At 37.3% G+C, this 23,280-nt stretch overlaps 1 protein-coding gene across 2 annotated transcripts in view; it reads left to right on the plus strand.

The window, feature by feature from the left end:
• NDUFS1 (NADH:ubiquinone oxidoreductase core subunit S1) overlaps nt 1-21,710 on the plus strand; it is a 31,989-nt gene extending 10,279 nt beyond the window's left edge. For both annotated transcript variants that reach the window (XM_037043511.1, XM_037043510.1), the window contains 12 exons: nt 1,105-1,290; nt 3,890-4,024; nt 6,562-6,676; nt 7,854-7,999; nt 8,245-8,373; nt 10,033-10,162; nt 12,738-12,898; nt 17,186-17,340; nt 18,606-18,781; nt 20,037-20,171; nt 20,272-20,344; nt 21,393-21,710. In XM_037043511.1, coding sequence (XP_036899406.1) covers nt 1,105-1,290; nt 3,890-4,024; nt 6,562-6,676; nt 7,854-7,999; nt 8,245-8,373; nt 10,033-10,162; nt 12,738-12,898; nt 17,186-17,340; nt 18,606-18,781; nt 20,037-20,171; nt 20,272-20,344; nt 21,393-21,484 — 1,633 coding nt within the window. In that variant the 3' untranslated portion in view covers nt 21,485-21,710. The remainder of the gene's footprint in view (nt 1-1,104; nt 1,291-3,889; nt 4,025-6,561; nt 6,677-7,853; nt 8,000-8,244; nt 8,374-10,032; nt 10,163-12,737; nt 12,899-17,185; nt 17,341-18,605; nt 18,782-20,036; nt 20,172-20,271; nt 20,345-21,392) is intronic.
• Nucleotides 21,711-23,280: the final 1,570 nt, after the last annotated feature.

The following is a 23,280-nucleotide window of genomic DNA, read 5'->3' on the forward strand; positions in this document are numbered from 1 at the left end:
ATGTCAGTTGGATTTAAAAATCAAAATCTATAAGCGTTAACTCTCTGATAACTTGCTGAGCAATATACATATTACTACATTATTTGTGCAATTTTATGTATGTGTCTTATGCCTTAAAAGCAAACATTTATTGAATTATTTTTTCTAGGGACTATGCTTGCCATTGAAAATATACTCATATCTCTTTTTAGTGGTTTGAAAATGATTATCTCTTTTTTTTTTATATATATAAATTTTATTTATCTTTAGAGGGGAAGGAGAAAGAGAGAAACATCAATGTATGGTTGCCTTTTGTGGGTCCCCTGCTGGGAGTTGGCCTGCAAGGAACCGGCCTGCAACCCAAGCATGTGCCCTGACTGGGAATGATTATCTCTTTTTTTTAAAAAATTTATTTAATTGTTGTTCAAGTAGAGTTTTCTGTCTTCTACTCCCATCCGAGCCCACCCCCCCACCCCCTGTGCTCCCCACCTCCCTCCCATTTCCACCCCTCTTAGTTTTTGTCCATGTGTCTTTTATACTAGTTCCTGTAAATCCTTCCTCTTTTTCCCCTGAAATTCCCTCCCCTCTCCCCTCTGGTCACTGTCCCCCTGTTCTCTATATCAGTGTCTTTGGTTATATTTTGCTTGCTTGTTTGTTTTGTTGTTTAGGTTCCTGTTAAAGGTGAGATCATATGGTGTTTGTCTTTCAATGCCTTGCTTATTTTACTCAGCATAATGTTTTCCATTTCCATCCATGCTGTTGCAAAGGATAGAAGCTCCTTTCTTTCTGCTGCATAAAATTCCATTGTGTAAATGTACTGTAATTTTTTGATCCGTTCATTTACTGAAGGGCACCTAGGTTGCTTCCAACTCTTGGCTATTGTAAATGGTGCTGCTATGAACATTGGTGTACATAGGTTCTTTTGAATTGGTGTTTCAGGGTTCTTAGGATATAATCCTAGCAGTGGAACTGCTGGGTCAAAAGGCAGGTTCATTTTTAGTTTTCTTAGAAAATTCCATACTGTTTTCCATAGTGGTTGTACCTGATTATCTCTTTGTGATCATGAGTAGGAAAGGAGTAGTGTCACTGGATTTAACCTTTTGACAGTACACATTTGTCTTACAGGTTTGCAAGTGAGATCGCAGGAGTAGATGATTTGGGAACAACAGGCAGAGGAAATGACATGCAAGTTGGCACATACATTGAAAAGATGTTTATGTCTGAACTGTCTGGGAATGTCATTGATATCTGTCCTGTGGGTGCCCTGACCTCTAAGCCCTATGCCTTTACTGCCCGGCCTTGGGAAACAAGGTACTTGCTCATCGTTGTGTTTTTTGACAATTTTTTGTCCTTTAATTTGCTACTGTTAAGAATTTTTTAAGATTTATTTTCTTCCTGAGTCCTAATTGTTTTGGTCTGGTAAATTATTATTTGTTTGCTCTAAGTAGACTCTTGATGGAAGATAAATAGTTACAGATTGAACGATAGGATGAACTTGTGTAAAGTAATTGTAGTTTTCTTAGAAATAAATTCTGTAGTACTTAACCACAAAATTATTTTATTCACTTGATCTTCCAAAGAGTAAAATTGTCTTCATTTTTAAAAAATTTATAATCTCTTCATTGTATATTAAGTTTTTAATTGTGTGGATTGTAGCATACTTTATTTAACTAATTCCTATTATTAGATAATTTTCTCTATTTTTTTATAATTATAAATCTCTGGTAAACTTTGTTATTCAGAAATTTTCTTGGATGTCTCTGATTCTTTTTGATTAAACCAAGAAGTGGAGTAGGTAGGTGCAACAAATTTGAATATTTTCAAGGTTATAGAAACATATCAAATTGCCTCTGATTTTAAACTTCCTCCACAGAGTACATGGGAGTTTCTGAAAATTCCAGGGGTTAAGCCATGTATTTATGAACATAAAAGGACTAGATCGGGGGAACAGCGCATAGCTGAGATGTTTAAATACAGAGTTTGTTCCTTTCTCCTGTTGTCCCACAGGTCTTGAGACACTGTTCATTTTTCTTAAATCTTTTTTTCTTTTTGTTCTTCAGATTGAATAATTTCTGTTCATCTATCACCAAGCTTATGCATTCTTGTTTTGCCATTTTGAGCCCTTGTAGTAAATTTTTTGTTGCAGTTATGTTTTTTAAAATTTATTGATTGTAGAGAGAGTGAGGAAAGAGGACAGAGAAAAAAACATTGATTTGTTGTCCCACTTATTTGTGCATTCGCTGGTTGATTCTTGTATGTGCCTTGACTAGGGATCGAACCCATAACCTTGGCATGTCAACCTTCCACTAACCAACTATACTACCTGGCCAGGGCCAGTATACTTTTCAATGCCAGAATTTCTGTTTGGTTTTTTGAAAATAATTTTTATCTCCTTACTGAGACTTTCTTTTTTTAAAAAAAAATTATTTATTTATTTATTTTTAGACAGAGGGGAAGGGAGAGAGGAAGAGAGAGAAACATCAATGTGTAGCTGCCTCCTGCAGACTCCCTACTGGGGACCTGGCCCACAGCCCAGGCACGTGCCCTGACTGGGTCTCAAACCAGCAACCCTGTTGTTCTCAGGCCAGCTACGTCAGCCAGGGCATTACTGAGACTTTCTACTTGTTAATTCGTGGTTGTCGTATTTCTCTTTAATTCTTTTTAAACATGGTTTTTCTTAGTTCTTTGAATGTATTTTAATATTCTTGTTTTTATTTTTATTTTTTTAAGGTTTCTTTAATTTATCTTTAGAAGGAGTAGAAGGGAGGGAGAAAGAGAAGAAAGAAGCATCAGTGTGTGGTTGCCTTTCACGCGCCCCCACCCTGGGGTCCTGGCCCACAACCCAGGCATGTGCCCTGACTGGGAACTGAAGTTGAAACCCTTTGGTTCACAAGTCCATGCCCAGTCCATTGAGCCACACCAGCCAGGGCCTTGTTTTTATTTTTAAGTAAATCTTCTTAGGAGTTACTCTCTCTGTGGAGCTAAGCGATCAGATAATGATCATGCCCAAATGCTTCTGCCAGTGGGTCTGTGAGAATAGAGGAGCACACTCGAAGTTCAGGCTGTTGTACAGTCAGCCCAGCTGGTGCTTTCCCCTGGGCACTTTGAATCTCAGTGTTGTCCAGTAGCATAGGCCCTCTTTGGCCTGATCTGTACATACAGTGACAGGCTCCCCCACGAACCTTTGCCCCAACTATGGTTACAGCCTCAGGCTAGTACTTTGGCTCTCCTCAGCTCAAGGATCTCCATGATATCCCCTGCACAGACAACTCTGCTCACTGCTCCAGACTGAGCGAGTCTTCATCTGCAGGAAAGAAGCTGCCATCTTGACAGTCCGCCTTGCCCTGGCCAGTTTAGGTGGGGGGCGGGGGGTGGGGGGGGGTGGGACACGACGGCCTCAAGCCAGAACACCACTGATTTTCACTGTTCTTACTCAAAAGTTCAACAGTTTTTCCAGGTGTCAAAGTTTCTCATGATGTTGTACCCCTTTGGTAGAGTTCCACAGTGCTGAATTGGTTGTTTTGTTAATTTTGTTCAGTTAAATTTTTGCCATTTGGAGGAACAATTTGTCAAACTCCATAACTGACCAAAACCAGAAATCTCTTCCTTCACTTTGATACTCAAATTATTTCTGATTTGCTTATTTGGAGCCCTTCCAATTGGCTTATATATCAGGTAACAGTTTTGAAGGCTTCATTTTTGCTTCAGAAATCTATGTGATGCGTCGAAATATAAGGGTTTTTGTGTGTGTGTTTGTTTTTTACCATTTTCTTTGAGTTCCATTATTTTTAGAAATTCAGAAAGGAAAGTAATTGTAAAATTTTTTGCTTGGGGTAAACCAGATGGCAGAAACTTTGTTCTTAGTCATAAAATGAAATAGTAAGTAGTGTCTACATACTTATTTTCTCAGAAAGACAGAATCCATTGATGTAATGGATGCAGTTGGAAGCAATATTGTGGTCAGCACAAGAACTGGGGAGGTGATGAGGATTCTGCCAAGAATGCATGAGGACATCAATGAGGAGTGGATCTCTGACAAAACCAGGTATGTGCTACACTGTTTTCCTTTTGCAGTAGATTTAAAGGGAACTTTATAATTTAGTTTTAAAGAACTGTCTTTTGTAGTTGCAAATTAATATTAAAATCTGAACTACTTACATAGAGAATTGGACAAAACTGATACTCATAGTCCTAGATCTGTCGCTGGTTTTCATGTTAACTTGGAGAAATATTTTTTCCTTCTAAATGGAGAAATTGAAGTAGATGAAGATACTCAGTTGGTTCATTGGAGAAAAGACGATAAATATAAGTTACAGTTTGTACAACATAATTTTTTAAATATATTTTATTGATTATGCTATTATAGTTGTCCCATTTCCTCCCTTTATTCTCCTCTGCCCTACACACCCCCTCCCACCCACATTCCCCCGCCCCTTTAGTTCATGTCCATGGGTCATACATATAAGTTCTTTAGCTTGTACTTTTCCTATATTACTGTTAACCTCCCCTTGTCTATTTTCTGCCTACCATTTATGCTACTTATTCTCTGTACCTTTTCCCCCTCCCACTCCCACTTCCCTATTGATAACCCTCCATGGGGTCTCCATTTCTGTGGTTCTCTTCCTCTTCTAGTTGTTTGCTTAGTTTGCTTTTATTTTTTTTAGGTGTGGTTGTTAATAACTGTGAGTTTACTATCATTGTATTGTTCATATTTTTATCTTCTTTTTCTTAGATAACCCCCTTTAACATTTCATATACTAAGGGCTTGGTGATGATGAACTCCTTTAACCTGACCTTATCTGGGAAGCACTTTATTTGCCCTTCCATTCTAAATGAAAGCTTTGCTGGATAGAGTGATCTTGGATGTAGGTCCTTGTCTTTCATGACTTGGAATACTTCCTCCAGCCCCTTTTTGCCTATAAGGTCTCTTTTGAGAAATCAGCTGACAGTCTTATGGGAACTCCTTTGTAGGTAATGGTTTCCTTTTCTCTTGCTGCTTCTAAGATTCTATCTTTATTTTTAATCTTGGATAATGTAATGATGTACCTTGGTGTGTTCCTCCTTGGGCTCACCTTCTTTGGGACTCCCTGAGCTTCCTGGATTTCCTGGAAGTCTATTGCATTTGCCAGCTTGGGGAACTTCTCCTTCATTATTTGTTTATATAGGTTTTCAATATGTTGCTCTTTCTCTTCCCCTTCTGGTACCCCTATAATTCAGATGTTGGAATGTTTAGTGATGTCCTGGAGGTTCCTAGCCTCTCCTCATTTTTTCTTGAATTCTGATTTCTTTATTCTTTTCTGGTTAAATATTTCTTTCTTCCTTCTGGTCCACACTATTGATTTGGGTCCCAATTTCCTTTCCATCACAATTGGTTCCCTGTACATTTTCCTTTATTTCACTTAGCATAGCCTTCATTTTTTTTTCCATCTAAGTTGTGACCAAATTCAACCAGTTCTGTTAGCGTCCTGATTACCAGTGTTTTGAACTGTGTATATGATAGGTTAGCCATCTCTTCACTGCTTATTTGTATTTCTTCTGGAGTTTTGATCTCTTCTTTCATTTGGGCCATTTTTTCTTTTGCCTCAGCATGCCTGTTACTAGTTAGGGGTGGAGCCTTAGGTGTTCACCAGGGCGGAGCAACCCAGTTACTGGGCTTTGATGCTGTATGTGGGGCAGGGGTCAGAGAGGGAACAATGGAGCTTGCTCTGCTCTCTGTTGGTTTTTCGTCACTTCCCCCGCTTCTCACAAGCAAAGTGGGCCCTTCTGGTGCTGATTCCCGGGTGGGTGGGTTTGTGTATGTTCTAGGACCCTGTGGGTCTCTTTAGTGAACTCTCCTGTGAGGCTGGGAGTTGCTCCTGCCATCCCCCGTAGGTGTTTTCAGTCAGTGATTTGAGGCTTTACTTCCCTGCGCTGGAGCTCTGGGCCTTGCAGTCTGTCTCATTCCCCGATTGATCCTTCTGGTTTATTTTCATGTGAGTGTGGGACCGCTGGCTTCACTAGCTGCTGCCTTGCCTCAAGTCCTCTCCGCCCAGCTTCCCTTCTTGCCCTTCTTACGGTCTGGATGAATGTTTCTTCTTTAACTGCTTGGTTTTCAGACTTCCATACAGTTCGATTTTTTGTCAGTTCTGGTTGGTTTTTGTTTTTAAATTGTTGTTGTCCTTTTGGTTGTGTGAGGAGGCACAGTGTGTCTAGCTACACCTCCATCTTGGCTAGAAGTATACAACATAATTTTGATAAACTCTCTAGAGGTACTTGGGTTTTATAAATAAAAGTGATTGAGATTTTTCAGCTGTCATATTGTTTGTATTATAATTTGAAGATATTTCAGGTAGCTGAAAATAAGTTATCAGGAGGCAAACTTTTCAGATGGAGTTTTAGTTTTTAGTTGATATTCACAAAATACTTATTAGTTCATCTCCATAAAAACTTGGGATTAAAAAACTTGTATTAAGATGTTTGTGATCACAGTGGATACTTTAACCAATACTGTGTTTAAATAACATTTCTTTTAGATTTTAAACTTGAAAATTTTAGTTGCCTCTACAGCAAGATCCCACAAATGGTGTCATTTCTGTTACCTAGATTTGCCTATGATGGGCTGAAACGTCAGAGACTTACCGAGCCAATGGTCAGAAACGAAAAGGGGCTCTTAACCTACACCTCCTGGGAGGACGCACTCTCTCGTGTAGCTGGAATGGTAATACGTGGAGATGTGGAATGGATAGTATTGGGGATTTTCAAAGGATAGCTTTGCAGTGAAGAAGGGATCTGCATTTCTTCACTTCTTTGCTTTTACCAAGATTGTCTTTGACAAACATTTATTGAGAACTGTATGCCAGATGTCATGCTAGATGTAGGAATAGAGATTGCTCACATCTCCCACATTTCCCTTGAAGGGAAAGATGTGTAAGTAGGCAGTTACAATGCTGCCGTAGGTAGTTGTGCAGGAAGTGATGTATGAAAGAACATGTGGGGGGGTGCCTAACCAGAGCCAGCGTATCAGGGATATCTTCCTAGAGGAGGTGACTTCTCAGGCAGAATTAAAGAATTTAATTTTGCTACCTTACGAGAGCAAAAATGGAAGGAATGGCTTCCCAGTCAGAAAAGGACAACAGACATAAAGAAAGGGCCTTAGGGAATGACAGATGCTTGCAGAGAAGTTGTATTTAACTATAACTCCTTGTCTTTATCCTCCAGACCTCATTTTGAGACTCTTTTGTTCCTAATTTAAAACAGTTTCTCTCCAAGCTGGTGGTGTTAGCCTTGGCACCGCATATACCTCTGCTTCTCACTTTCAGATTAATTGATAATGGGTGTAAAACTTTTTTTATTAATTCCCACCTGATGATATACTTAGTGATTCTAAAGAGAGAAGAAGGGAGTGAGAGAAACATCAACCTGTCGCCTCCTACAACAGATTGGGATCAAACCTGCAGTCTTGTGGTGTATGGGATGACGCTGCAGCTGACTTAGCCATCTGGCTAGGGCTGGTAGAAAACTATTAGACATTTGTTTCTGGCCCTGGCCAGGTAGGTCAGTTAGAGTATAGTTACACCAAGGTCGTGGGTTTGATCTCCAGTCAGTGTGTATACAAGAGTCAACCAAAGAATGCATAAATAGGTAGAACAATAAAAATCTATGCTTCTCTTTATCTCTTCTCCCTCCCTCCCCCACTTTCCCTCCCACCCTCCCTTCCCCTCTCTCTCTAAAGTTAAAAAAAAAAAAGTGCATTATTTTTCTACTTGAAATGATAGTTTTGTTTTTTTTTTAATTTTTAGTTACAGTTGAAAGTGATTATTTTATTTTCTGGATAATTCATTGTGGTCTTTGCTGGATGAAAACTTCTTGGTGATATCCTTTGCATTCATTTCTAGTTGCAGAGTTTTCAAGGCAAGGATGTGGCAGCAATTGCGGGTGGCTTAGTGGACGCTGAAGCCCTGGTAGCTCTCAAAGATTTGCTTAATAGAGTGGACTCGGACACCCTGTGCACTGAAGAGATCTTCCCCACTGCAGGGGCTGGGTGAGAAATATGAAGCCACATTGTCTCAGCTTCCTCCCCTGCTCTGTTCTCCCCTCCCCTCCCCTCCCCTCCCCTCCCTTCCCTTTGTAGAAGCCGACACACCTATAGTATCAGTAACTGAAATGTGACCACTTGAGTTCTCCAGCAGGCCCACCAGTTTGTTTTCACATGTAGACCAGAGTCAGACCAGGAGCTCCTGGAGAATCCGTTAAAGTGAACTTGTATTTTTAATTTTGTGTTTCCAGTACAGATTTGCGTTCCAATTATCTTCTTAATACTACAATTGCTGGTGTGGAAGAGGCAGATGTTGTCCTTCTGGTTGGTACCAATCCACGTTTTGAGGCACCACTGTTTAATGCTAGAATTCGAAAGAGGTTGGTAATAATATTCTGGGTTTTTAAATATTTATATAAGAATTTATTTTATACATGATAAATTATTATTTTAGTTGATTTCTAATAGTGTTAGTGGGAGTGAAACTTCAAAAGATTGCCCTGGGGGGTGTGGCTCAGTGGATTGAAGGCCAGCCTGAGGACCAAAAGGTTGCAGGATCGATTCCTGTCAGGGCACGTGCCTGGGTTGCAGGCCAGGTCCCCAGGTGGGGCCCTGTGAGAGGCAACTGATCAGTGTGTGTCTTGTGCAGCAGTGTTTCTCTCTCTCTTTTTCTCCTGTATTCTCTAAAAATAAATAAATAAAATCTTTAAGCAAAAAAACTTCAAAAGATTTTTCTAACAGGTCCATTCCCTCCCATCCCAATCTTTTTGTTTTGTCTCATTTATAATAATTCAGGATGTTTGAAACAGTTTTTGTATATACTATTTTTTGTAATACTGTTCACCCAGATTAACCAATGTTAACATTTTGTCATTTATTATTCTTGTTCTGTATATATATGTGTGTGTGAATATAATTTTCTAAATTATTTGAAAGTAAGGTGTACACTTTACTTTCGAAAATATTGATGCCCCTTTATGTGTAAAAGCTTCTGTGTGGATTTCCTAAGAACAAGGGACATTCTCTTAAATAATCAAGTACTTATTATTGTTACAACACTACCTAATCCACAGTTTATATTCAGATTCTACCAACTTTCCTGTAATTTCTTTTAGAGTAGTTTTTTTCCTGCCAGAATCCAGTCTGTAGTCACACATTATAATTAGCGTCGTGGCTCCTCAGTGCTTTTTTTGTTTTGTTTTGTTTTTGGAAAACAAAGGCCAGTTAATTTGTAGAATGCGTCTCAATTTTTTTACATCTTAGAGATGTATGAATAGGTCAACCCTATAATTTATTGTCTAAACTGGGACACTGTTGAGAGTGAAACGGGGGATTGTTAATGACTCCAGGATGACAACTGAAAACCAGCACTTAACTCAGACTACTCAGAACATGTGGTCACCACATTTATAACTGTTTTAGGAGGAGGGTCCATAGTTCCATGCCATATAGATTAAACATGAATCATATAGCTTATTTTCATAAAATATGTTTAAGTGACTTTAGTGACTAATTAGGAGATAACTTGTGTAAATATGGAAAAATAAAACTACAGATTATCCTGAAATTAAAGTCTTTGTTTATAGCTGGTTTATAGAGTTAGCATTTTTGCACAGAAAATCGGTTCATTGAATTACCTTTGTGTGTACTTCTGCAACACTTTATTTGAAAGGTACACAATAAAGTGCATCTGTTAAGGTTAAATGTCCTACTAGGGCTTTGATGGTTTTATTTATTTATTTATTTTTAGGTTTTATTATTTATCATTAGAGGGGAAGGAGAGAGGGAGAGAAACATCAATGTACAGTTGCCTTTCATGCGTTCCCTGCTGGGAAGTAGCCTGCAGGGAACTGGGCTGCAACCCAGGCATGTGCCCTGACTGGGAATCAAACCACGATCCTCTGGTTCGCAGGCCTGTGCTCAATCCACTGAGCTACACCAGCCAGGGCTGATGGTTTTAATATTTTGTAACACCTAGCATTCATTAGGCCAATGACTTAGTAATCTAGTTCTAAAAAGTTTGTTGTTTTTTGTTTCAGCTGGCTTCATAATGACTTAAAAGTGGCCCTTATAGGCAGCCAAGTGGATCTCACTTACAGATATGACCATCTGGGAGATTCCCCCAAAATTCTTCAAGACATTGCTTCCGGTAGCCATCCATTCAGCCAGGTGCTCTCAAGTTACCTATATCTACTCTTGTTGATTTTTAAATATTATTTTAAAATTTTCATGTTTTTGCGATAATAATATGCAATTGTCATTAAAAATTACAGCAATATAGACAAGATTATGGAAGAAAGTAAAACATTCAAAATTCCACCACCCCAAACAACTGTTGATAAAATATCATAATCATCTCTTTGTTCCTCTACAGAGCAAGATAGATGAATACACAGGCAAACAACAACAAAAAATGAGATGATACTATATATGCTATTTTTATTTACCAGAATTTAATTTTACTTAATATTATCAGAAAAGAAATGGAAATGTAACTGACAGGATTAAACTTGAACCTTCAATGAAGTCTTTATTTCAAGAGTTAATTATACCTAAAAAATTTTACTTGTTTTTTTTTATTATTGAGTGCTTTATTTCCATTCATTTCATTGCTGTCTGTAGAATAGAGTCTTTTATTTCTTATTTTTTCAAGAGGGGCTCATTGGTGTTCTATTCCTTGAGTTCTTGCTTGCTTGAGAATGAATGTCTAGTATTGTAAAGAGAGCTTTAGCGGGTAAAAAGATCCTGGTCACACTTTTTTCCTTCTTTAAACTTTATGAACTCCGTATCGCTTGTTACTGTGGAGAAGCCTGAAATCAGCTGTATTTTCCCCAACCCTCTCCTAATTTTTTTTCCCTGTCTACATACTTTTTTTTTTTTTTAATTTTTTTTGCTCATCAGTTTTCTTTTTCTTTTTTTTTTTAAAGATTTTATTTATTTATCTTCGGAGGGGAAGGAGAGAGGGAGAGAAACATCAATGTACGGTTGCCTTTTGTGCGTCCCCTGCTGGTAGTTAGCCTGCAAGGAACCGGCCTGCAACCCAGGCATGTGCCCTGACTGGGAATCGAACCGCGATCGTCTGGTTCGCAGGCCCACGCTCAATCCACTGAGCTACGCCAGCCAGGGCTACTTTTTCTTGATAATATATTCTTGATTCTTCATCCTTGACATTTAGTTATTTCACCAGAAACTGTCTTAATGGTGGTGGTTCTCTATCCCTTTTGTAATCTGACATGGTGTGCCTTTCAGTGGGAAGATTCAGGGTTCTCTTTACTTTAGGATTTGTGTGTGTGTTTGTGTTGGGGTGATGATTTTTAAAAATTGTGAGGAGTTTTTCTTTTTCACGCAACTGTGGTCCCAGAGATGACAGATGGTGCCGCTTCCCAGGCTGTCATCAAGGAGGGGCCTTCTCGCTTTGCTGCCCTCCCTGTGTTTGATCCCTCGAGCGTTGGCGTGGGCTTCTCCCCATGGTTCCAGTGGCTTCATTTATAACCTCAGGTGTATGTAAGAAGAAAGTCAAGTGCAAAGGGGCGAGACAGCCAAGTTCTATTTGTTTGGAATAGGAAAAGCTTATTGTGATTATAGTAATCAAAAAGCTTTTAAAAATATTTAGTGTCTCCCTTGTATCTCTAGTTCTCATCCCCAGGCTTCAGAAGATGATTAGTGTTCTTCAGGAAAATTTGCTTCGGTAATAGATTCAAATGTGTGGTTTTTTAAATTAAATAATTCTTTTCCCTTAATCAAGAACTCAATGATGCAGATACTGGATGCCCTTTTCTCTCTTTTTCTGTCATTTTTTTCTTTTGTTGTTTTTCAGTTTGTTTTCTGTAATTTTCTAGAGAAATTACAGAAGATTTCTGTTTCTGTATTTACGGTCCTGTTTTATTGTGTTTTTTACTATTTCTGGAATGGTTTTCTTACCTAATTTCTTTCCCAGTTCTTTTATGAGTTCTTTATTATATGATACTCTTTATTATGTTACTTATTTGAACTTTGTTTTTAAGTGAAAAAAGAGTGTGTTGTTTTTCATTGTTTGAGGCTGTTGAAAACTTTCTCTGAACTCTTCACATTTCCTTGGGAAATGCCTCTTGCGATGAATGGCCTCCTTTTCGTAGTATGTAGGGGTGGGTAATTCTCGTGCCGATTCTTGGATTGGGGCCATCTGTTTATTGAAGAATGATACAGAGGATGGGCGGGAGGGTGAGCTATGTAGACTACAGCTTTACTTCTGATTTTTCCTCCTCCACCAAATCTCTCGTTTCCTTTGCTCTTGGGATGCACCCCCTCTTAGTTGTTGGCATTCAGGAAGTTACTGTGGTTGAAAGAAACTGCATTGTGATCTAGAATTCACTGCTTTTCCCACCACATCCTCCCTGCCTGGAGCGTGGTAAGTAGATAGAAAACATTAGGCATGGCACCTTAGCCTGATTTCTCCTACCACGTGGCACCACCTGGATCTCTCTAGGGAACATCCCCCAGTTTTTCTCGGACCTACCCGTAGTCATTCTGAGCAAAGGGTATTGGGCTAGGACTTTGATTCCCACTGCTTACTTCAGACAGTAGTGTTGGATCTGGTACTCGTTTAACCATTTCACGTAGCACTGGCAAGACGTGGTGATTAAATTTGGCTATACGCATGTCTGTAGGTTGGCTGACTAAAACTTCTGGACAACATATTGTAGGTGCAAACTTGGTTAAGTTTAGTTTGCTTGTTTTTTTAATCAAAATATATTATTTTAAATAGGTCCTAAAGGAAGCTAAAAAACCTATGGTGGTTTTAGGCAGTTCTGCACTCCAGAGAAATGACGGGGCAGCAATTCTTGCAGCTGTCTCCAGCATTGCTCAGAAGGTTCGGACGAGCAGTGGCGTTGCTGGTGACTGGAAGGTTATGAATATCCTGCACAGGTGTGTTGGGTAATGTGTAGTGTAACACAAAGTTCAAGTAGTTTCATGTATGTATGTATCACATTGTCATGTTTAGATTTCCAAACAGCTTATTTAACATTAGCTCAGTAGCTGGTATGAAATAGAGACCTTTACTATCTGTATGAGAAAAACCCAGGATAATAAATAATACTAAAAATATCCAAAATAGCAGTAAGTGCTGAGAAAATCTTGAAAATCTGTACCAGTATAACTTGTTTCAAAAGTTGCAACAAGTCTTTGGTTATATGGTGGATATGTAAGCTAACATGAGAATATATCTGAAGGAAAGTTTTTTGCTGACTATATTAATAATGCAAGTTTAAGAAAGTTTTAAAGAGAAGAAAGTATACAAAATAGAAATTATTCTTATTCCACTATTTGTAGATAATTACTGTTGTTATTTTTTATAGCTTTCTAGAAAATTGATTTAGAGAGAAACATTGATTTGTTGTTCCTCTTATTTATGCACCCATTGGTTGACTCTTGTATGTGCCTTGACTGTGGATCAAACCCACAACCTTGGCACATTGGGACGATGCTCTAACCAACTGAGCTACCTGGCCAGGGTACCATTGGTATTTTGGTGCACTTTTGTCTGGCCTTTGACGTCCTGTGCAAATGTTTTTTTAGTTATATAGATGAAATCAAGCTGTATAAAAGTTTGTCCTGATTTTGATTGATTTTCGTTAACAAACAAAAATTTCTTCCTGTGATTAGAAATTCTTTATAAATACAAACTGTAGTGGCTATTTCATATCATGAATAACTGCATTTTAGTCATTTCTTCTTACCATGTAAATTGATGCTTGCCTTTATAAATTGTGCAGTGATACACAGATACTTCTGCACTTTAGATTATTTCCTTAGGGTACGTTTTTAAAACTAGAACTGTTGGGGCAAACAGGATAAACATTTTTGACGTTCTTAATGTGTATTTCCAAATTGTTTTAGAAAGGTTGTACCATTTGTATGTCAGTGAATCAGTTTTCCCATGTCATATAATTCTTTCTACCTTAACTATTATATTTTAGATTCTTCAAATTTTTTTAAGGATTGGACTAAATAGCTTTTTAACTATAATAGGTACATATTTTTAAATTAAAAATGTTCAAATGCATTTTAAATGTTCGTTTCAATATTAATATTTCTCTTACTGGTTTCATTTAGCATTGGAGATGATCATATAAATATTTTTTAAACTTAATATTTTTACATAGAATTTACTTTCATTGACCCCTTCTAGATCCTTTCTAGGCACAGTTGTTACTTATTTTTAATTTACTTTTGCATCTGTCTTTATTCATATAGTTGTTTCTTTTTTCTGAATGAGTACTAAATTAGTAGCTTTTATTTTTAATTCCTGAATGTCTGACAGTGTTTTTCTGGGTCCTTCTCACAAAGGACCAGTAGGCTAGATACAGAGATCACTGTCTCTTCCTTTAACAGCCAGTGTTGTTCACCCATTCTTTCATTTGGTATTTGGAGAGGATCTCATTTGGTCTGTTTTGTCTCTGACAACCTGGTTTTATACATGTACATGTGCCTGTCTCCCTGCCCATCATTTGTTTTGTTTTGTTTTGTTTATTTATTCACTTCTAGAGAGGGGAAGGGAGGGAGAAAGAGAGGGAGAGACATCAATGTGTGGTTGCCTCTCGCCCACCCCCTACTGGGGACCTGGCCCGCAACCCAGGCATGTGCCCTAACCGGGAACTGTACTGGTGTCCCTTTGGTTCATAGGCTGGCACTCAATCCACCGAGCTACACCAGCTAGGGCTGGGTTTCTTATTTTTAATTTTAAGAAAATTCTCCTAGAATATAACTGGGTGACACTCATTTGTCATTACTTTTGCCTGGGAGTATCATAGATACTCTCCTTTTTTAAATGAAAAAAATGTTTTCTTTTAAGTTCAGAAACCCCTTGTTGGTTTATATTGTTATTTGCTTTCATACAGAAGCTTCTATTTGCTATGCATTGGTTGGCCCTTCAGATGTTTGGCTCTTATAAAAATTTTTCTCACTACTTCTTCTATGTGTTTGGAGAAAATTCCTTAAATTATCTTCTGTTATTTTGTAAGTTTTCATTCTGGAGATCACTGACATGATTGTAATTTTTAATTTATTAACCTCGTTTTTTATTTTAGTTTAGTTTAGTTTTATTTATTTAATTCTTATTCAAGTACAGTTTTCTGTTTTATATTCCATTTTATTTTATTCTTATAATGGTATCTTATCACAAGATGCTATTTTCAGTGGAAGTTTACTGTAGTGAAAACATGAAACATCTTAAAACTTGTCTTACAGTAGGTCTATTTCAGAGTAAAGCACGTTTTCTAATTCGTGGAGAGTCTTTTATTTATTTACCTTTTTATTGGTTGATTGGGGGGAGAGAGGGAGAGAGAAACTGGATTTGTTGTTCCACTTATGCATTCTTTGGTTGCTTATTGTATGTGCCCTGAATGGAGATCGAACCGGCAACCTTCGCATATGGGGATGACGCTCTAACCAACCTGGCAAGGGCCTAATTTTTGAAGAATCTTTCAGTTGCCCCTGTAGTTCTGTTGTTTACTGATCATTTTCCTAGGAGAAAACTTACGCTTACTCAGTTTATTTTCTAAGATGAGGTGGGCTCTTTCATAAGTGAGTGTGAGTCTGCCTGGATCTTTGAGAGCCAGACAGACTTAAGGCTTGGAGTGAAGGAAATTAAGACAAAAAATACTGTGTACATGGCAGGAGAGGAAAGGGGAGCTTAGTTTTTAAATTGGAAAATATGATGCCTCTACTGTTCATTTTAAAGATAGGTTTGGCTGCTCTGGGTCTTTGGCATTCCATACAAATTTTAGGATCAGTTGGTCAGTTACTGCAAAGGATTCAGGTATGATTTTTAATAGGGATTGTAATGGACCTAGAGGTCAGTTTGGGGAGTATTGCCATCTTAACAATGTTGAGTCTTCTAATCCATAAATTTAGGGTGTCTTTCTATTTATTAATGTCTTTAATTTCTTTCAAAGTTATTTTGTAGTTTTTGTTATATAAATCTTTTGTTAAAGAGATCTTTTGTACTTCTTTTGTTAAGTTTTTACCTAAGTATTTTTTTTAATTTTTTTTTTTTAAGAATTTTTAAAGCCTTTCACTTTTGCCTTGGCTGGTGTAGCACCGATCTGTGAAGCAAAGGTTCACCGGTTCGATTCCCAGTCAGGACACATGCCTAGGTCCTCCTAGTGGGGGACATGTGAGAGGCAAGCACACATTGATGTTTCTCTCCCACTCTTTCTCCTTCCCTTCCCCTCTCTCTAGAAATAAATAAGTAAAATATTTTTTAAGTCTTTCACTTAAAAAAAAAGATTTTATTTCTTTTTTGAAAGAGGAGAAGGGGAGGAGAAAGAGAGAGGTAGAAACATCGATGTGGGAGAGAAATATCAATTGGTTGCCTCTTATACATGCCCCGACAGGTGAGTGAACCACAGCCTGGGCCTGTGCCCTGACTGGTAATGGAAGTGGAGACCTTCCCCTTTGCAGGATGCTGCCCAACCACCTGAGCCAGACGGTCAGGGCTGCCTAAGTATTTGTTCCATCAGAGAGTTTGCCAGCAACAGCGTCTAGTGGGAGTTGGTCTGAACTGTCTTTATCCCTTAACAAATAGGTAAAAGACCAATAAGCTTTATATAGCATAAGTCCTCAGAATGGCTACTATTTCTAGAAACAAATTAATAATAGGAAATTAGACCAAAGACTTAACAGTTGTTCAAGGTACTCATAGTTATTATAGAATTCTCCTGAAAAAGATTTTCTGTTCATGAGCGTAATAAAAAAAAAAGAGTAATACATGTTCACAGAAAAAATTCCGTAAAGACATACACCATTGTGCTAATTATCGTTTCCTTAGCATTACAGTTTTATGAGTTGTGTTTAAAATTTATCCCTTTTGGTTTTCAAAATCATCTGATTTTTCTCTAATTGACTGTCTTATCAGGTGTTTTATGCTTACCTGTAATGAATAAGGATCAACTTAAAACCATGGAATTGGTAGAAAGTTTTCAGAATTATGTTATTAAATATTATCTAATGAGGAAACAAGATGTGTCATAAGCATCTTGTTTCTTCCCACTCGTAGAACAGGAGAAGACTGTCTGGTTTTGACGTGTTTTAAATGGGTAAAAAGGTGAGGGAAGGTTTTTGACAGGATTGAATAGAAAAGAGCCCAGTGATAACATTTAACTTTTTATAGTGAAAACACTGTATGTATGCTAAAAATCCCTAATTTTACAGGATTGCAAGCCAAGTAGCTGCTTTAGATCTTGGCTATAAACCCGGGGTGGAAGCAATTCGAAAGAACCCTCCCAAAGTGCTCTTTCTCCTAGGAGCAGATGGAGGTTGTGTCACTCGACAGGATTTGCCAAAGGATTGTTTCATTATTTATCAAGGTAGGTAGCGTCTGTGACACCAGAAACAAAAGAGAATAGTACACTGTGTATAGTAGAAACTGTACAGCAAGTATTTAGTGGATTGAATGTTTTCCATTCAGGGGCTTCCCACGCACACCCTCCCAATGTTTTTAAAAGCCAGATTATAGGTTTTATTTGTTTTGTAATTGATATTGCTCTTAAGAATTATTACTTGATGTTATTAACAGAATTAGAAGTAACCTAAATGCTCCCAGTAACAGGAATGGTTAAATTATAGTTTATTTATGCAATTAAATATATAACATTAAAATTCAACTTTTCAAAGAAATAGTGTAAAAAGTTACAAATCATGAGTCCTGTGTTACAGGACTTTAATGAATTAATTATATTTAACAGTACTACTTGGGCTTTTTATGTTTGACTCATTTTCTTGAATTCTCATTCATTGTAAATGTAACCAAGTTTCCCTGGAATAAGTGGAGTCCAAAGATTCTTGGATATTTTACAGAGAAAGTGTTATATAACTTCAAACTTCATTTTACACACAAACACCATAAATTTATCATTGGCTTTTCATGGCACAAAAAAGCATTATATACTAGTTTGTGCCTTTGGTTTGATCAGGTTTAACCAAAATGCATAAGCTGAAATCCTATTTCTATTGTAGTCCTATCCAGAGATAACTATTGGTCGTGGTTTTGATATGCATGTTTCATACATTTGCCTATGCATAGACAAACAAGTTCACAAATGAGACCAAACTTCGTATGTTGTTAAAACTTTCCTTTAACTCACATTCCCCCCTCCAACAATTTTGCTAAACTATTAATGGGTGAGACTCTTTCAGTGTAACCTTTTCGGTATTATTACTGTCGTATTCATGTGTACGCTTTTTGTTCCTCCACCACTGGAGTCCACTTTACCAGATTTCACTGATGTTCATCTGAGTTTTTTCTCTTTGTAATCAAGAGAAATAATATACGGTGCCTGCCTCCCCATTATATATGTGTGTATGATACGCATATTTGTGCACTTGCAAACAATAATCTGGGAATATACATACCATGTACTTTAATAGTAATTTTCTTTGGGAAAGGAGTTGAATTGTAGGCAAGGTGGGCTTTAATTTTTATTCCAACACTTCAGTACTATATTGTTTTAATTTTTAAAACACTTAAAATTAAAAAAATGGAATTTTAAAAGGTTGTACACTGTGTTCACATAATAGTAACCTAATCAGTTTTTTATTAAAATGTAGGTTGCTATTTTCCATCTTTTCACAGGCCATCATGGTGATGTTGGAGCTCCCATAGCTGATGTTATTCTCCCGGGCGCTGCTTACACAGAGAAGTCTGCCACTTATGTCAATACTGAGGGCCGAGCTCAGCAGACTAAAGTAGCAGTGACACCTCCTGGCTTGGCGAGAGAAGACTGGAAAATTATAAGAGCCCTCTCGGAGGTATTTGTTCTTGGTGATGCTGTTAATGGGATATTTGACATGTTAGCTTGTCAGAAGGGCTTTCAAAGTCTAGGATGATGCAAGTCTAAACTGCAAAGATGATTTGAATATTTGATTGCTGTAGGAAAAATGTGTTTTAAAAATGGGGATTTGAAATTGGTATTTTGATTTTTGACTTGTCTTTTGATGTTTCTTTTAACTCATTTTACTGTAAAAAGAATCATTATGAGATTTAAAATAGTAGACAATTATCTCTAAACTTTATATATGAGGGGTGACCCAAGGAAAACCCAGAATTATTTTGTGGAGGGCAGGCCCCTTGTAGTACAGGTTTACCTCGGTAGGTGAGTGTTCTAGGAACCCATCTGTACCAGTGTGCCAGTGTACCAGCCATTGCTGTGAGGCTAGGGTCAGCTTCAGTGAATTTTTTTGAAGACTTAAGTATTTGCCCATTTCATAATGGGTGATTTACAAGTGCACCTGACATACCGTGCTGAATGTTCAGCAGTTTTTGACCAAAAACAACATGACCTCCCACCCTCCCTATTCATCCGATCTTGCCCCAGGCAACTTTTTTGTTGGTTTGTTTCACGGGATGAAAAAAGTCCTCAAAGGGAAACATTTTGCCATTGTGGAATAGATTAAACAAAAAATGGCAGAAGCACTAAAAGGCATATCAGTGACTTTAAAAACTGTTTTGAGCAGTGGAAAAATGTCTCAATGACTGTATTGCATCAAATGAAGAGTACTTTGAAGGTGACTAAAGTTTAAACGTGTAATAAATACCCAAATTTTCATAAATATATTCCTGTTTTTTTTGGGTGGTCATCCCTCATATGATCAATAACATGTTAGTAGAAGCATTCATATTTAGCATAGCATTATCTCTTTACTCATTTACTTTATAATTAGTCTGTTTTCTAAAGATAAATTACTAATGTACTGACAGTTATGTATGAATTAGTGGAATTTTTGACTAGTCATTTTCCCTTGTTAACTATGTGCTTAATATATACACTAATGGACACCAGTAGATTTTTCAGTAGTACTGCATTATTTTTCCATACTGCAGGTACATACAGGGATGAGCAAAGTAGGTTTATAGTTGTGAATATGTGAAACAGAGTTTACACTTGTATTATTATTAAGTTATTTTCCATATCAACCATAAACATAATTTTGCCCACCCCTGTCTTATTTGAAAATTTTAAATATTAAAGCTTTATATCAATCTCTGGGCCCTGATATGGTATAGATTGCAGGTATAACTCTTCCATATGATACTCTGGATCAAGTAAGGAACAGATTGGAAGAAGTCTCTCCTAATCTCGTTCGATATGATGACATTGAAGGAGCCAATTATTTCCAGCAAGCAAGCGAGCTCTCTAAGGTAAAAACTTATCCATATGCAGCTTTCATAGTAGTGTATCATTTAGTGTAACAAAAGTAGTTTTTAATACTGTTACTGCTCTCTTATTCCTTTTTTGCAGCTAGTGAACCAGCAACTTCTTGCTGATCCCCTTGTGCCCCCTCAGCTGACAATAAAAGACTTCTACATGACAGGTACGCAGTTGTCAGCATGACTGCCAGTGTGGGAGGTGGTGGGGAATGAGGTCACCTCATTTAGCATTAGGATTCCACTCTGTTAGTGGTAGTATTTGATATTTTTAGTCTTTGAAGGTTTTTAAAACATCAGAACTAATATAATTCATATTGCCTCATTTTACTATAATTTTTTTCTGAAATATAGGCAGAGCTTGAAAATTCAAGAAAAATTAACAGATTTCAAGTGTAAAATTTTACTATTGTATGTAAAATCATTGTGTAGCAGTTTAGGGATAATTTCTCTGGGAAGGTTTTCCTGAGAATTACAGTGGAAGAATCAAAATACTTCAGTGGTAAAACATGTTAAATGCTGCTTCTGATATAAATTGTTAGGAATGTTTTTAAGGAATGCAGACTAAGTGAAACTCTGTAATCTCACTATCCAGAAATAATTATATTTATTTTTTTTAACATTTTGGTCAATCACTGAGGAATATATACATGAATTGTTTATTTTAACAAAAACTGAGATTATTCAGTTACTATGGGTTTTTTGATAGCTTTTGAAATATAATTCATATCACCATAAAATTCACCCATGAATTTAGTGGATTTTAGTACATGTTGTGACCATTTTTTCAATAACTATTTTACATACTTTCATACTTTTCCTGTCTTTACTACTTTTCTGTAACATGTTTCCTGGCTGCACACTGGCATACTGTTTGTGTACAATTATTTACTATTTCTTTCCCTCTCCCCTTCCCTTCCCCTCTCTAAAGATAAATAAATAAAATCTTTTTAAAAAAGATTTTATTTATCCACCTTTTTAGAGAGGGGATGGGAGGGAGAAAGAGAAAGAGAAACATCAATGTGTGGTTGCTTCCTATGTGCCCCCCACCAGGGACCCGGCCCACAACCTACGCACATGCCCTAGACTAGGGATCGAACCAGCAGCCCTTTGATTCGCAGGCCGGCACTCAACCACTGAGCCACACCAGCCAGGGCAACTATGTGCTTTTTTAAAGCTGGGTTCTCTAAATGCATTTTTCCTAATACCTTTCAGATTCAATCAGCAGAGCCTCACAGACAATGGCCAAATGTGTGAAAGCTGTCACGGAGGGCGCCCAGGCAGTGGAGGAGCCATCCATATGCTGAGACTGCTGGGAGCCCAGTTTCGTCACAGATACTTAATGGACAGTTATGTAGGAGTGATCTCTTAGAGGTTTATCTCTTTAAAAAATCATCGGAAGGATGGAATATTTAAGGTTCTACCATGCCCATTTGGAAATAATATTGCAACTATCAAAGAACTTTGAGGTTCCAAAAAATTTACGTATTGTGTGTAAACATTAAATAGTCTAATAAAACATGTATACAGATGCTCGTGTGTAAAAGCGTTGATAATCTTTGTGACAAATACAAAGAAAATCCTTAAAATAAGAATTTTTGTTTATAGATCATTTATGTTTATAAACAGATGAACTAAGTTTCTATTAGGACCTCCTTTTTTCTAGTACCAAAGTAAAGATTTAAGCATTCTGTCAGGCTAGGTACATAAAACATAAAACCATATATGTATCTTGGAAAAGTATAATGATAGCCAGTGACTATTCAGCTTTTTTCTGTAGGCTAAGTAAGCACTTTGGTTTTATATGTATTTTGTTTTGTCCTTGCTCCAACCTTATGAGGTAGTATTATCTCATTTTACAGATGAAGAAACTGCAGTCTAGGACTATGAGGGAGCTTGCCCAAGGCCATAGCAAAAACATCAGGCTCAAGCCTAGTTCTTTGTGACTCCAAAATGCAGTGTTCTTAACTGAATAAATCACATAATTCCCTGCCATTATTACATATTCTATAGGTGGTTACTTCTAAGAATTAGTATTGAGGAAGTTAATGAGTACCATTTTCTGTATTCTCTTGAACATGTTTATATGATGTCATGATGGTTATGTGATATTTTTCTTTGGATAAGAGATCGCACACACACATATACCCCATCTTGGAATGAGGGAGGTCCTAAGAGATATATAATCTGGGTGCTCACTGATGTTTCATATTCGTTATATTAGCACCATGTACAGGTATTAAGTCAAATAAATTATTCCAGTAATAGACAAACTAATTGTGTTCATAATTTTTAACTGTCAAAACAAAAAGGCAATAAAAGTTTTACAGTTAATCTAGGAAATCATCTAAAGCTGGATTAAATCTTTTTCAGAATCTATGTCCAGAATTCTTGTGTTTTCTAATCCTTATTCCTTTGTTTCCTTGATATAAACTCAATTCCATCGATTGTAAGGGAAAGTCATGTCTAATATAAACTCCAGGGTGTTTGGGGTTTTTTTTCCAAGAAACAACATTACCAAGGCTGAAAATAATTAAATAATTAAATCATTTGTCCAAGGTTAACCCAATCAAGGAAATACTGCTGCTACAGACCATCCACCAGGGTTGTGAAAATTAATATTATTTATTATATGCAGAATTCTGCTTATTTTCATTAAAATTTTACCAGTTATAGTAAGATGTAGTGAGTCTGTTGGATCCTAACCCTTAAAAGAGAGCAAAAACGTAAACTAGTGCTATCAGAAGAGAGAAAACTGTGCTCGTGATGGAAAGGGCAGTGAAGGAGGGTAGAGTTACTCATGTGCGTAGAAGGGGCAGGTGGGTTCTTTGGATAACAGAAAGCTTTAGCTAATGTAACCTGGCAGCTTTCCTACTGCCCAAACAAATTACCACACTGCTATTCAGGCTCCCAAGGAGAGGAACTGAAGCAGCTTAGCAACCAAAGCAGTGGTAAGAGGTTTCTTTAAAAAAAATGCTAGCAGTGTCATTCATGACCGCTGTTAAAATGTCACTAGCAAAGTCATTACAGTCCCATTATCAGAGGCTTGGCGTTGCTATGAAGATTGTGGTTTGTGCAGAAGTCGATGCTATACGTGAGTATG

Source organism: Sturnira hondurensis, unplaced genomic scaffold (genome assembly GCF_014824575.4).
Source record: "Sturnira hondurensis isolate 20B ecotype Veracruz unplaced genomic scaffold, ASM1482457v3 Scaffold0004136, whole genome shotgun sequence".
NCBI lineage: Eukaryota > Metazoa > Chordata > Mammalia > Chiroptera > Phyllostomidae > Sturnira > Sturnira hondurensis.